This window comes from Canis lupus, chromosome 32 (genome assembly GCF_011100685.1).
Source record: "Canis lupus familiaris isolate Mischka breed German Shepherd chromosome 32, alternate assembly UU_Cfam_GSD_1.0, whole genome shotgun sequence".
NCBI classification, from domain to species: Eukaryota; Metazoa; Chordata; class Mammalia; order Carnivora; family Canidae; genus Canis; species Canis lupus.
This window is the reverse complement of record NC_049253.1, coordinates 7,482,967-7,496,939: the sequence shown is the minus strand read 5'-3', so window position 1 is coordinate 7,496,939 and position 13,973 is coordinate 7,482,967. Positions and strand designations below refer to the sequence as shown.

Below are 13,973 nucleotides of genomic sequence, written 5' to 3'. Positions count from 1 at the left end.
CTGCTGTTCTGTAGGCATTCTCTCTCTCTAATAAATAAATCTTTTTAAACAAAAATAATAATAATAATGAAGATTCTAAATCACATATTTGAAAGGAAAATCAAATCTAAAATGTCTCTTACACAAGACTTTGGTTGAAAATATTCTAAATTTTAAAAGCATACACATTTCAATTTACAAAGTCTCAACTGTTAGACTCTGTATATTTCTGATTTGTTTTATGGGGAATACACATTCTCCACAAGCAGATGCCTTGTTTTCTATGCTTCTCTGTAGATCTCTTCTAGAAGTCTGTTGGGTTTTAAATAGAATCAGTATTTATGAAACCCAACTATTTACAGCTATTTTCTCTATAAATTTTTGATTTGGAGTAGGTGGCACTATTAGAGCTTAGGTTATATGTACTTCTACAGAAGTAGAAGTAGTAGAGTAGACTATAGTATGTTCTAGACTATAAAGATCTTCATTTTGTTCTCCACAGAACATTCATTATTTATACTTTATCTTTCTGTCCAACCCCTAGGGTATGCATTATATATACGCATAATGCATTATTGGTTCATTAGTAAAGAGAAAGGGCTCAAGATCAAACAAGGAGTAGCAGTAATCAGTTAGTTTTTCTTGTTCCTACAACCAGATTAATTCATTATGCTCATTAACCTTCTGCCTATGAAAACTGATGGTGGTATGAAAAAACAGTTGATTAGAAAATCAAAGTTGTTCACAAATTTTACCTTAAGGTCACAGGTTTTTCTCTCTGATTGTTTAGGCATAACATCTAGAAAAGCAGTCTCTTTATCTCCAAAGGAAAAGAACTAGAATAAAATATCAATAGGTGTGTTAGCTAGAATAGTTTTATAGGCAGAACATCAGTTTGATGGGAAAATATTCCCAAAACTTAAAGTTTGCCATTTGAAAATATACTTGCCATTTCAATCTTGCTTCTGTATATATACACACATATATACATACACACATGCATACAGCTACCTCTGGCAAAGGAGTTCTCCAGCAGATAAGGTACTATGCTAATTAATTTTTAAAACTCAGCAATAAAAAATTCTAATTCTAAAATTTTTTAAAAATTTTTTTTAGCCTCTCTCTCTCTCTCTGTGTGTGTGACTATCATAAATAAATAAAAATATTTAAAAAATTTGTTTTTAGAGAGAGGGAGGAAACAACACGCACACACCATAGGGAGGGGCAGAGGGAAAGGGAGAGAAAGAATCTTTTTTTTGAGATTTTATTGAGAGTACATGTGCACATGTGCGCAAGTGTGCACATGAGTGAGAGGGAGGAGCAGAAGACGAGGGACAAGCAGACTCCCTGTTGAGCAGGGAGATCAACATGGGACTCCATCCCAGGACCCCAAGATAATGACCTGAGCCGAAAGCAGGCGTTTAACTGACTAAGCCACCCCAGGCACCCCTAATTCTAAAATTTTAGAATTTGAGTTAAAATTGAGTATTTTAAAACTAGAAAAAATTGTTGCATATCCAATAATTACCCACCTAATCTAATACTTAATGCAGATTATTTCATTCAAAAATTAGTAAGAAACCAAAGAAGCAAAAATTGTAAACAGTGTTGTTTATTTAAAGAATGAATCAGACAGCCTCGCTGGCTCAGTCAGTAGAGCATATGACTATTTTTAAAGATTTATTTCTTTTAAGGATGCCTAAGTGGCTCAGTGGTTGAGCATCTGCCTTTGGCTCGGGGCATGATCCCAGAGTTCCAGAATGGAGTCCCACATCAGGCTACATTAAAAATAATAAAAGAAAAAAAAGAAAAGAAAAGAAAAGAATAATTTTCTAGCAACTATAAAAACAAGATATAGACAACAGCAACTAGTAATTTTTAGTTCCCCAAGTAACTATATAAAACAACCATAATTTCTTTTTTTTTTTTTTAATTTATTTATGATAGTCACAGAGAGAAAAAGACAGGCAGAGACACAGGCAGAGGGAGAAGCAGGCTCCATGCAACCGGGAGCCTGACATGGGAATCGATCCCGGGTCTCCAGGATCGCACCCTGGGCCAAAGGCAGGCGCCAAACCGCTGTACCACCCAGGGATCCCAACAACCATAATTTCTACTATGAATTAGATAGTCAAACGGAATTTAACTGAGAAACTTTTATGTTTAAAAAATATAGAGAAAAAAATTCCCTAAATAGACAGAAGAGGTAATGTAGTGTATTTCTTCAAATAATGGTTACTTTCCACTAACAACATAATACATTAGGGATGCTTGGGTGGCTCAGCAGTTGAGCGTCTGACTTCAGCTCAGGATGTGATCCTGGGATCTGGGATCGGGTTCCATACCAGGCTCCCTGCGAGGAGCGTGCTTCTCCCTCTGCCTATGTCTCTGCCTCTCTCTCTGTGTCTTTCATGAATAAATAAATAAATCTTAAAAAAAGAAAAAAAAACAATACATTAGCACATCTGCCAACTAAGTAGTTCTTGAAAACATTCAACTCATATTTTAGAATTAGTATTTTCTAATACAATGAGTTTATTTTTTTAATGAGTTTAAAAATCAATTAGCACATTTTTTCTTCTGCTTTACAATGTATAATTAATTATAGAAATAAAATTAGCAGAAATAAAATAGCAGTGCCATTAAATATATCCTCAAAGAGCACCCTAACTTTAAATTTTCAGTTTTTTCTATACTAATGTACATGAAGAGATTTTTAGAAAGTTGTAGTATGAAAGGCATTACAAAAATGCAAATATGCTCCTATATTAATGCTAAAGATTTAAATAAAAATTTTTTTTGCAAAAGATCGTAAAACGTTTTTCTGTACTGTGAGATTACAACAGCTTTTTAAAAATAAATGATATTTGGGGCAGCCTGGGTGGCTCAGCAGTTTAGCACCGCCTTCAGCCCAGGGCCTGATCCTGGAGACCTGGGATCGAGTCCCACGTCGGGCTCCCTGCATGGAGCCTGCTTCTCCCTCTGCCTGTGTCTCTGTCTCTCTCCCTCTATCTCTGTGTCTCTCAGGAATAAATAAATAAAATCTTAAAAATATATATATATATATGTATATATATGATATTTGTTTTAAATGGCAACTCCTTCTGGAAAGTGATAGTATTTATTTGCAGTTTTACTCTGTGATAATTGTCCTTGAAAGACTTTAAGCCCTATTTTTTCAAGTGAAAAAAAGAATTAAGAATGTGATCATTTGTAATAAGGCAGTTGCTAATTATGATTTTATATATTTGATCTTATTATATAAGGATGAAAAATAATTGAGCCACCACTATACGAATATTGTTTTGTTCTCTTGTAGGGAACAGAGTTGCAAGTACAGCTATAAATGTAATGACAATTCCTGGATTAAGTAATGCTTGCAAGTTTACAAGCTTATTGGTGACAAAAGATTTGTTATTTAACCAAATCCTATTAACCATTTATATAAGACAGCAGGCCCATCTAAATAAGTATAAAGGGGTAACTAATTACAAATGAGACTGAAAGCTGACAATATGCCACATCTATACATACAATTCAATTTCTGGCTACTTTATATTTTAAAAATTAACTTACCTGCAAAGACTGAAGTGGTTTACTTGGTTCAACTTCATTTTCTTTTATAATCTTAGGAACAGAATATTAATATAAGAATAACTAAAAGGTACTAGTAAGTTACAAAATAAAATATAAATTCTATTGGACATAAATAAAAACACTATCACTAATAATCAAATGAGTAAAAACAAAATGTTAATTTAACACTATTCTGACAGCAAGAATTGAAGATACTTTTAAAAGATTGATTTATTTGAGAGACAGCACAAGAATGAGGGAAAGGGGAGAGGAAAAGAGAATCTCAAACAGACCTCAGAGTGCGCACTGAGCCTGACGCTGATCTTGGTCTCAAGATCCCGAGATCACAACCTGAGCCAAAATCAAGAGTTGGATGTCAAACCAACCAAACCACCCAGGTGCCCCAGAATTGAAAATATCTTAGTACTGATGAATGTGAAGTAAAATAAATATTCATACTGTAAGATTTTTAGCTTTGACAATATAAATCAAGAAAATTGTTCTTAGCCTTTCAAGTCATCAGTTCCACTTGTGGGACTCAAATCTAAGGAAAAAACTTAAAATGTGAACAATAATTTATGTGCAAAAACATTTACTAAACTTTTATTTATCCTAGAAAAATGCTGGAAATAACTTAAATGTTCAAAATAGGGCACTGCTTATCCAAAGCATAGGATATCCATAGGATGGGATGGTAAGTAACCTTTAAAAGATATATTTAATTGCTGGTCTGTGGTGAGCTGCCAACGTGGTCTCTGTTCTGCAGGATAGGGTTTGTTAAAGTTGTCAAGAATAAGGCTTACTTTAAGAGATACCAAGTGAAATTCAGAAGATGATGAGAGGGCAAAGCTGTTTACTATGCTTGGAAACACTTGATAATTCAGGAAAAAATAGGTACAACACATCTTAATACAGGATGATAGTTTGTGTAACCAACAGAGATATGATTTGACAGATTACTTATGCCCATATAGGAGATATGATAGTTTGTTTAACTTACATCATGAGCTCCCAGAGTATGGAGTGAAGGTTGCCCTGACAAATCACGCTGCAGCATATTGTACCTGCAGGCTACTGGCCCACAGGTTCTCAATAGGTTTGACATTGCCGAGTTCTATGAAGGCCAAGTGGAGGTGACTGGAAAACTGATGGTCAACTGGTACCTTCTCCTGCTATTTGGATGCTGGGCTTGCCAGAACTACTCTTGGAAATAAAGCTTTTTGGGCCCTCCAGGGAGCTGTGAATGGAGGCTTGTCTGTCCCTCACAGTACCAAATGATTCGCTAGTTATAATTTTTTTTAAAGATTTTATTTATTTATTTATTCATAGAAACAGAGAGAGAGGCAGAGACACAGGCAGAGGGAGAAGCAGGCATCATACACAGAGCCTGATGTGGGACTCGATCCAGGGTCTCCAGGATCACACCCTGGGCTGCAGGCAGTACCAAACTGCTGCACCACCGGGGCTGCCGCCCTAGTTATGATTTAGAAAACGAGGAATTCAATGCAGAAGTGCATCGAAAGCACATCATGAGTCAGAATGTTGCAGATTATATGTGCTACTAATGGGAGAATATGAACATGCTTATAAGAAACAACTCTTTCAATACATAAAGAGCATAACTCCAGACAAAATGGAGATGTATAAGAAAGCTCATGCTGCTATATGAGAGAAGCTAGGCTATGAGAAACAGCCTGGGGACCCCTGGGTGGCTCAGACGTTGAGCATCTGCCTTCAGCTCAGGGTGTGATCCCAGGTCCAAGGATCAAGTCCTGCATTGGGCTCCCTGTGGGCAGCCTGCTTCTCCCTCTGTATCTCTGATTGTCTGTGTCTCTCATGAATAAATAAATAAACAAATCTTAAAAAAAAAAAAAAAAGAAGAAGAAGAAGAAGAAGAAGAAGCCTAATAAAGAAGTTAGAAAGAGGTGGAGCCATTACAAAATAACCCTTGCTCAAGAAGAAAGACTGGGTAGCTAAAAGGAAGGCAAGCTTCCTTTGAGCTCAGGAGCAGACTGCTGAGAGCTAATAACCCAAAACACAATTTTCAATTAAGATTTTTCAGACAAAGACAATAATAAACTTACAAACCAAGCAGCTAAAAAGTTAACTAAACAAACAAACAAACATAAATAAATAAATAAATAAAAGATAGGGGGATCCCTGGGAGGCTCAGTGGTTTAGCGCCTGCCTTCGGCACAGGGCATGATCCTGGAGTTCCGGGATCGAGTCCCATGTCAGGTTCCCTGCATGGAGCCTGCGTCTCCCTCTGCCTGGGTCTGCCTCTCTCTGTGTCTCTCATGAATAATAAATAAATAAAATCTTTAAAAATAAATAAATAAATAGATAAATGATATTTAAGAAGTCTTTTAATAATGTGAGAAACATTATATATATATTTTAAGATTTTGTTTATTTGAGAGAGAGTGTGTGAGAAGATTTTATTTATTTATTTGAGAGAGAAAGAGTGTGTGAAAAGATTTTATTTATTTATTTGAGAGAGAGAGAGAGTGTGTGTGAGAACAAGTAGGGGGAGTGGCCAGCCGAGGAAAAGGGAGAGAAGCAGGCTCTCTGCAGAGCAGGGAACCTGATGTGGGGCTCGATCCCAGGACCTCAAGATCATGACCTGAGCCCAAGGCAGACGCTTAACTGACTGAGCCACCCAGGCACCCCAAGAAAAACATAATATATTAAGAGGAAAAGATACAAAATTATCTATACACATCAATCTAACCATATTTTTAAAAATAGGCCAAAAAATGCTGGAAACAGTAATAATTATCAGTTGCAAGGTTTTATTTTTCTTCACTTGTTTCTGTATTTAAAAAAGAAAACACCCCTCAAGATTAAAAAAAAAAAAAACAGTAATATGGAAAATAGAGTAAGATACAAAATAAGGGTAAATGAAATGTTTCACTTTCTTTTCTTTCAAACATGTCTTCTAGAAAGAGCAGTGCCATATAATGAATATCCCTCCAAATATGATAATAGCATCCCCAAGAAGAAAAACTAATTTAAATGATTTATTCTGGAATTTCAGTGTATTCTAATTAGTGCTACAATTTTAATAGTATTACCATGGTTCCTAAACTGCTCAACAAGGTACTTTGGGGTGCCAGAGTAAACTCATCAGGGTCTCCACAAAATGTTTTAAATTTAAGGGAAGGGGTACCTGGGTGGCTCAGTGGTTGAGCATTTGATTCTTGGTTTTGGCTCAAGTTGTGATCTCATGGTTGTGAGACTGAGGCCTATGCTGGACTCCACACTCAGCAGAGTCCACACAAAAGATTCTCTCTCTCTCCCTTTGCTCCTCCCTCCACTTGTGTAGTTTCTCTCTCTCTCAACTAAATAAATAAAATCTTTAAAAATTATAAAAATAAAAAAATAAAAATTAATTTAAGGGAAATAAAGTGTCACTTGACATCTATTGATCATTGAATGAACTAACTCAAGGTAGTTCAGTTTCAACCTCAGATCTTATGTCATTTCTTTCAATGGCATATCTTTTGAAAGCTGTTTTCAGAAACTGCTATGATAAAAATCAATTACCATGTGAAAATCAATGTGAACAAGAAAACTAATCTATTCTAAAGCTTGGGAAGCTGTGCAATACCCAACAAGTGCATATATTCCATTAGTTATTGCATGTATTTAAAAATAAAATGCTTACATGGGGCTCTGCACTGGGAGTAGAGCATACTTACAAAAAAAAAAAAAAAAGGCAGGGTCAGGGAGTGTGTGCCTGGGTGGCTCAGTTGGTTAAATGCCGACTCTTGATCTCAGCTCAGGTCTTAACCTCAGTGTTTTGAGTTCAAGCCCCATAGTAGGTTCTGCCCTGGGCAAGGAGACCACTTAAAAAGTAAAGTAAAAAATAAAAAGTAAAGTAAAGTAAAATAAAATAAAATAAAATGCTTACAGTAATCCATATACATATATCAAATCATTATGTTGTACATCTTAAACTGGTACAATGTTGTATGTCAACTTTGTCAATAAAATTGGAAAAAATAAAAAGCTTACAAAATTACCAGGACATAATACTTAGTAAGTTGTTCACTACTATCTAATAAATGGAATTGCTAGGCTTTTTTTTTTCCCCCAAAGGATGTAATGAAAACAATTACTGAGATACAGGGGGCAGGTCATGAAACCAAATATCTCAGGACTCTCTATATTATTGTAATCTCATTACATGAACAGAACATTCTATATCAAAATAAAACAATATAGGAAAAAATGTACCTGTTGAGAATCCTGGTTCAGAGGAGGCAACTTTGGTAAAGCTTGCAAAACTTCTGCAGTCGATCGTTTCCTAGCTAGAATAAATAAAATATGATTTTATTCCTCAGACGTATAGGTTTTTAAATTTTTAAAAACATCTCTAGGGGCACCTGGCTAGCTCAGTCAGTGGAGCATTTTTGACTTTTTTTTTTTTTTAAGATTTTTATTTATTTATTCATGAGAGAGAGAGAGAGAGAGAGAGAGAGAGGCAGAGACACAGGCAGAGGGAGGAGCAGGCTCCATGCAGGGAGCCCGACATGGGACTTGATCCGGGGCCTCCAGGATCACGCCCTAGGCCGAAGGCAGGTGCTAAACTGCTGAGCCACCCAGGCTGCCCGCGTTTTTTACTCTTGATCTCAGGGTTATAGGTTTGAATCCCATGTTGGGTATAGCAGTTACTTACAAATAATAACATCTTTTCAAAAATCCTCTTTTATAAAGCAAGGAATACAACTTAAGCTTGAAGATAGGGTAGCTTTGATAATTGTTGAATCTGGATATTTCAGGATTCACTCACTATTCTGTATATCTGTATAGTATATGTGTAGTCAAACATTTCATAAAAATTCAAGAAAAAATACTTTTTTGGTTACTTTCTAAGTCAATAGTAGAAATGTTTCCTTTTCTTTTTTCAAACTAATTGAAAAATAAATACCAAGCCAACAGTTAATAACTTATACTAAAATATGCTAAAAATGAAGTATTAACTGTTGGAATAAAGCTAAGACTATTAAACTGCTGCTATATGCAAATACAGACAAGAAAAAAAGCACTTAATGCTATTTTTAAATCTATCTTAAACCCATTTGACTCTGGTTTGAGGAAAAAAAAATCAACTATCTTCTAAGTACATTGTACCAGGCACTGGGAAAATAGTAGTCTCTTTAACAAAAGGCCACAAAAAATTTAAACAACTAGATAAATTCAGATTATGATACAAAAGAGCCTCATAACAAAGGTTGATATGATAGAGAATAATGTTAGATAGGATGATTAGAAAGATCTCTCATGAGAAGCAACATTTGAGATCTGAATACAAGAAAAAGCTACTAGCTATGCCAGGAATAAAGGTGTTCAGACAAAAGTCAGAACAGGTAGAGAGTCTCCTGCCAACAGGAGAATTGACAAGTCTGCAGAATGGAAAAGAGGACAGGGTGGCTACACCATACTACCTACTTGAGTATCTGTTTAAAAATAGGATTTTTTTAAAAAGAGTTTATTTATTTATTCATGAGAAACATGAGGGGGGGAGGGGGGAAGGGGGGAGGGAGAGAGGCAGAGACACAAGCAGAGGGAGAAGCAGGCTCCATGCAGGGAGCCGGACATGGGACTCGATCCCAGGGTCTCCAGGATCAGGCTCTGGGCTGAAGGCAGCGCTCAACCGCTGAGCCACTGGGGCTGCCCTGGATTTTTTTTTTTTTTTCTTAAAGAAAAAGATACATATTCAATCATATCAATTTCTTTAAGAAGACTATAGTCTTCTTCAAGAAGACTATAATCTTCTTCAAGAAGACTATAATTTTAAAGTGGTTATTATTTGTAAAAATGAAACTCAGAAGAGCCTGGCTGGCTCAGTGGGGGAGCATGAAACACTTGATCTCAAGGTAATGAGTTCAAGCCTCATGTTGGGTGTAGAGATTAAATAAAAAAAAACTTTATTGTAAAAAAAAAATCATAGCTCAATCTAGTTAAAACTTCATTTTTAGTCAACTGTTATTTCTGGTTTCATTGTTTTCCCAATACATATCATAAAGAGGTTAGCATCTCTAAAATATAAAGAACTCTTAAAAATCAATGAGAATAAAAAGACCAACAGCCATTAAAAATCTGGAAAAAAGGGTAGGACAGTTCATGAAAAATATATACAACTGATGCTTAAACATATGAAAATATGTTAAATTTCACTTGTAGTAAGAGAAATACAAATTTAAATACACTGAAATGCCATTTCTTATCTATCATATTAGCAAAAACTCCAAAGCTTAGGTAACACACTTTTGGCAAGACTGGAGAAACAAACACTCTCCCACATTACTGGTAGGGGTAAGAAATGGAGGGAATTTTGAAGTATCCAATAAAGGCACATATTTACCAAGCAACCCTACTGCTAGACATTTGCCCTGAAGATACACTTCAAACAATGTGCAAACACACACACACACGGTTACTTAGTATCACATTATTTGTAATAGCAAAGTATTGGAGACAGGTTGCATAAATGATGGTTTATCCACAAATATTACACAGATGTAAACAATAAAATGAAGATATGTCCTCTGAATTGATAGGAAGCAATCTCCAAGACATAGTAAGTGAAAAGAAGGTGCTAAAGAATATATACAGTATACGATCTTTTGTTGAAAAGTTAGGGAATAAGAATGTAAATATGGAGGTATTTATTTTTGCAAAAAGAAACACAGAGATGACATATTGGCTACATATAACGGTAGGTAAAAACAGGATGAAAAAAAAAAAAAACAGGATGAAAGGCATAAGGAAGAGATCTGAGTTTATGGTTTTATACAGCTTCGATTCCTGAACTAGATTAATATTTTACATACATCAACAAGGATGGGCAAAAAAGTCCTCATACTGAATATAAACAGTGAACTTTAACTATATTAACATCAAATGATAACATAATCACACTAAAGAAAATAACCCAAGTAACTTTTTTAAAAGATTTATTTATTTGAGAGAAAGCATGCACATGAGCAGGGGAGGGACAGAGAGGAGAGAATCTCAAGTAGACTCCCTACCCAGCACAGAGCTGATGTGGGGCTCAGTCCTAGGACCCTGAGATCATGATCTGAACTAAAACCAAGAAAGAGTTGGATGCTCAATCAACAAAGCCACCCAGATGCCCCCACCCAAGCAACTTCTGAACATAATACTCTAACTATATCTTCTCAGTAGGATACATGGCAAAACCAAACAAAAAAATCAAAGGATTTGTGAACTTTACAAACTTGCCAGTAGTGATAATAGTGTAATAATTTGGAAGCCATTTGGTGTGTATTATAGCCTGGGTGGCTCAGTTGGTTAAACAACTGATGCTTGGTTTCAGCACGTCATGATCTCAGGATCATGAGATTGAGCCCTTGTCAAACTCTGCACTGGGTGTGGAGCCTGTTTAAGATTCTCTCTCCTCCTTCTGCCCCTCCGCCTGCTCTCTCGTTCTCTTAAAAAAAAAAAAAAAAAAAATCTGTAATTCTTTAATGTAGCTTCCAAAGCAAATACTTTTCATCCTCTGAGATATATAAAGAACAATCCAAAACAAACATGTCAATCTAACCTTCAGAATTACTATCTGGATTATATGTCTGTAGAGTTCCTTGTTGTTTAAAGGTAGTATTTTTCTTTTTCAATATTTCCAAGCCTTCTAAAGCTGTACTATGTTCAGACAATGACTTTAAAAGGGAAATGTTATTTATTAATCCAGAGAGTTCTGAAGGATTCCTAGGACTATTCCAATGTTGTTTGCTTTCTCCAGCAGGTTCTACTTCAATATGGTCATGGTCTAAACTTCTAATCCTTCCCAAATCTTCGGATTCAGGAATACACGCTTCTGTTTCTTTGGAAATAGGATGCTTTTCTCCGAGAAGGTACAACAAAGAATTGGAAACTTGGGTATTTGATTTACCAAGAGCAACAGGTTCTTCAGAGTGATTCTGATTAACATTTAATTGTTGGATACTGATGTCACTGCTAGAAGTTGACAGTAAAACCTGTTCATCATTTTTGTCTAATTTATTTCCCATTATAAAAGGCTTAAGCCCAGACTGTTCCGAGAATAGGCTGTTTTTAGGAATCTGATTAGTGGCTATGTTTAACTGAGGAATATGTAAATTTGAGCTTATACCTTTAGACTTACTCGGTAGTGAAGCAATATCATAGTTAATTCTGACTTTTTGTATAGATTTATTAGCATCTTCATTATTATCTACATATACATCATCAGTCCACTCTAAAGATGAATCAAAACTGCTTAATGTGTCATTATACTCTTCTATTTCTTTTCTGTTTCCAGTTTTCCAAGGTCCTGTGTCAAAACCTATACACGCTTTATCACAAAACTGTGACAGCAGAGTCTCTTTAGGAAATGTCTCTGTAGGCTTATCCTCCATAGATGTTAAATGAGACAAATGTTCACTGCCAACTTTCTTACAGCTTATATTTTCACATCTCTTTTGAACACTTGAACTGCCATCATTAACCAGAGTTTCCTTTACCCAACCCTCTGAATCCTGGGAAATTTTGTTATTTTCTTGTGATTCCTCCTCAGAGTCACTGGTTTCAAAATTGTTCAGATTAAAAGTCACCTCCACAAGTGGCTGTGTTACATTACTCATTGGTTCAGGAATACTATTAAGATTTTCATTATCAGTATTACTTTTAGAAAGCATATTGGTAAAGTCATCAGAGATCCTAGAATTGTTACTTGTAGAAGACTCAATTTGTAGATGTTCAGATTCTGGCAGGGACGACATGGGTTGGTCATACTTTTCTGGGGTTCCACATATATTTATCTTCTGAGCATTTTCTCTAATGAGAATTGATCCTTTTAGACACATCTGGTCATCCTGACTAACAGGTATTTTATTATTTTTTTGAATGTCAGATTCTGATAATAAGCCATCATTCTCTACACTGCTACAGGTAAATGGTAAGCTGTTGCTTTTACAGAATGAAGGAATTTCCAATTTTACTTCCTGATCGCAAGATTGATCATTATCACCTACTGGCTTGTCTTCATTATAGTTTTTACCCTTTTCAGTACATGTTTCAAAAAACTGTATCCTTTTTTGTACAAGGTCTTTCAAATTTAAATTTACATTATCTCCCTGAGTTTTGGGTTTCCTTTCTATATTATTTCCATCTTCAGTAGAAGAACGTACAGGTGAACTCTGTGAGGATAAATACATGGCCCATCTGCTTTTATAGCTCATAGTATTTTCCGATTGATGCTGGTAGTATAAATTGTCTGTGCTCTTCACCTCACCACACTTGTCTTGTTCAATTATGCACTTTGGTTTAGAAGGAATGTTTACACTTTCTTGTAGTTGTATCTGAGGGAAATGTTCTGTAATCCCAGAATCTAGTTCTTTACCCATACTAGTTGATTTGGACTTTAGAAGAGCTAATATCTGTGCTTTGCTTCTGATGTTTTCTGAAACTCCTAAACAGTGAGATGTCAAACCATCTTTTTTTATGGCCTCATTGGATAGTAAAGAATCTGAATGCTTATTTACAGAATAGACAGGTGAGCAAAAATAATTTTCTTCACATAGCATTTCTGGGTTATTCTTAAAGGATGGAGTAGAGACAACAGAAGAATAATATAAGCCATTTTTCTCTCTGTTCTTGTAAATGACACTGTTCTCAGGGTCTGTTGGCATATTATTTGTATCTTTCTTGCCAGCAGTAGAAAACAAAGGAGGTGTGTTGTAGAAGGGAGAAAGAAAAATAGGGCCAGGTTTCTTAGCCTCAGGTGATGCAGCTGATTCATCATTTTCTGTAATAACCATTTTCCTTGGCACTTGACGTGGTCCTTGAAAACCCTAAAAATATTAAAACAGTTGTTAGCTTTTCCATTATCTAGAAAGAAACTATGAAGTGAATTGGCTAAAAAAAAGAAAAAAGAAAAGGGAGTGTGTTTTGCAAGGTAAAGTAATAAAGATATAAAATTTGTAAAATTAAAATGTAAACACTCATTTCTAATAAGATTTTTCTAATTGGGGTTTACTTCCTGTCTACCTAAACTTGCATTATGAAGTACCATTTTAATGATAGAGTACAATAATTTCAAATTCAGTACTTCTTGAAAGAATATAAATATACATTGATTTCTTATTTTCAACAGAGAAACTTACAGTAAACTTCCTTTTTAAACCAGCAGGCTGACATCCAAGGGACCGCCCAGAGGATATAAATTTCCTTGGATTTAACTCTGATGTTTCTTTAATGACATCCGGTTTAATAGCAATGCTTCCAGCAACTTTAACCTCCTCAACTGTGATTAAGTATCGATCACCTTCTAAGTCATCTCCAGGCTTCACCTAAATTTTAAATAAATTTTAAAGAATTTTTGAAAATAAATTTAAAATCACATACATCTAATTATTTGATTATGTGTTCCA

The 13,973-nt window shown here is 35.3% G+C and overlaps 1 protein-coding gene across 7 annotated transcripts in view; it reads right to left on the bottom strand.

The window, feature by feature from the left end:
• ZGRF1 (zinc finger GRF-type containing 1) overlaps positions 1-13,973 on the bottom strand; it is a 76,248-nt gene that overhangs the window by 47,891 nt on the left and 14,384 nt on the right. For all 7 annotated transcript variants that reach the window (XM_038581861.1, XM_038581860.1, XM_038581858.1 and 4 more), the window contains 5 exons: positions 13,707-13,892; positions 11,129-13,394; positions 7,795-7,868; positions 3,556-3,606; positions 735-815 (listed from right to left, as the gene is read on the bottom strand). In XM_038581861.1, coding sequence (XP_038437789.1) covers positions 735-815; positions 3,556-3,606; positions 7,795-7,868; positions 11,129-13,394; positions 13,707-13,892 — 2,658 coding nt within the window. The remainder of the gene's footprint in view (positions 1-734; positions 816-3,555; positions 3,607-7,794; positions 7,869-11,128; positions 13,395-13,706; positions 13,893-13,973) is intronic.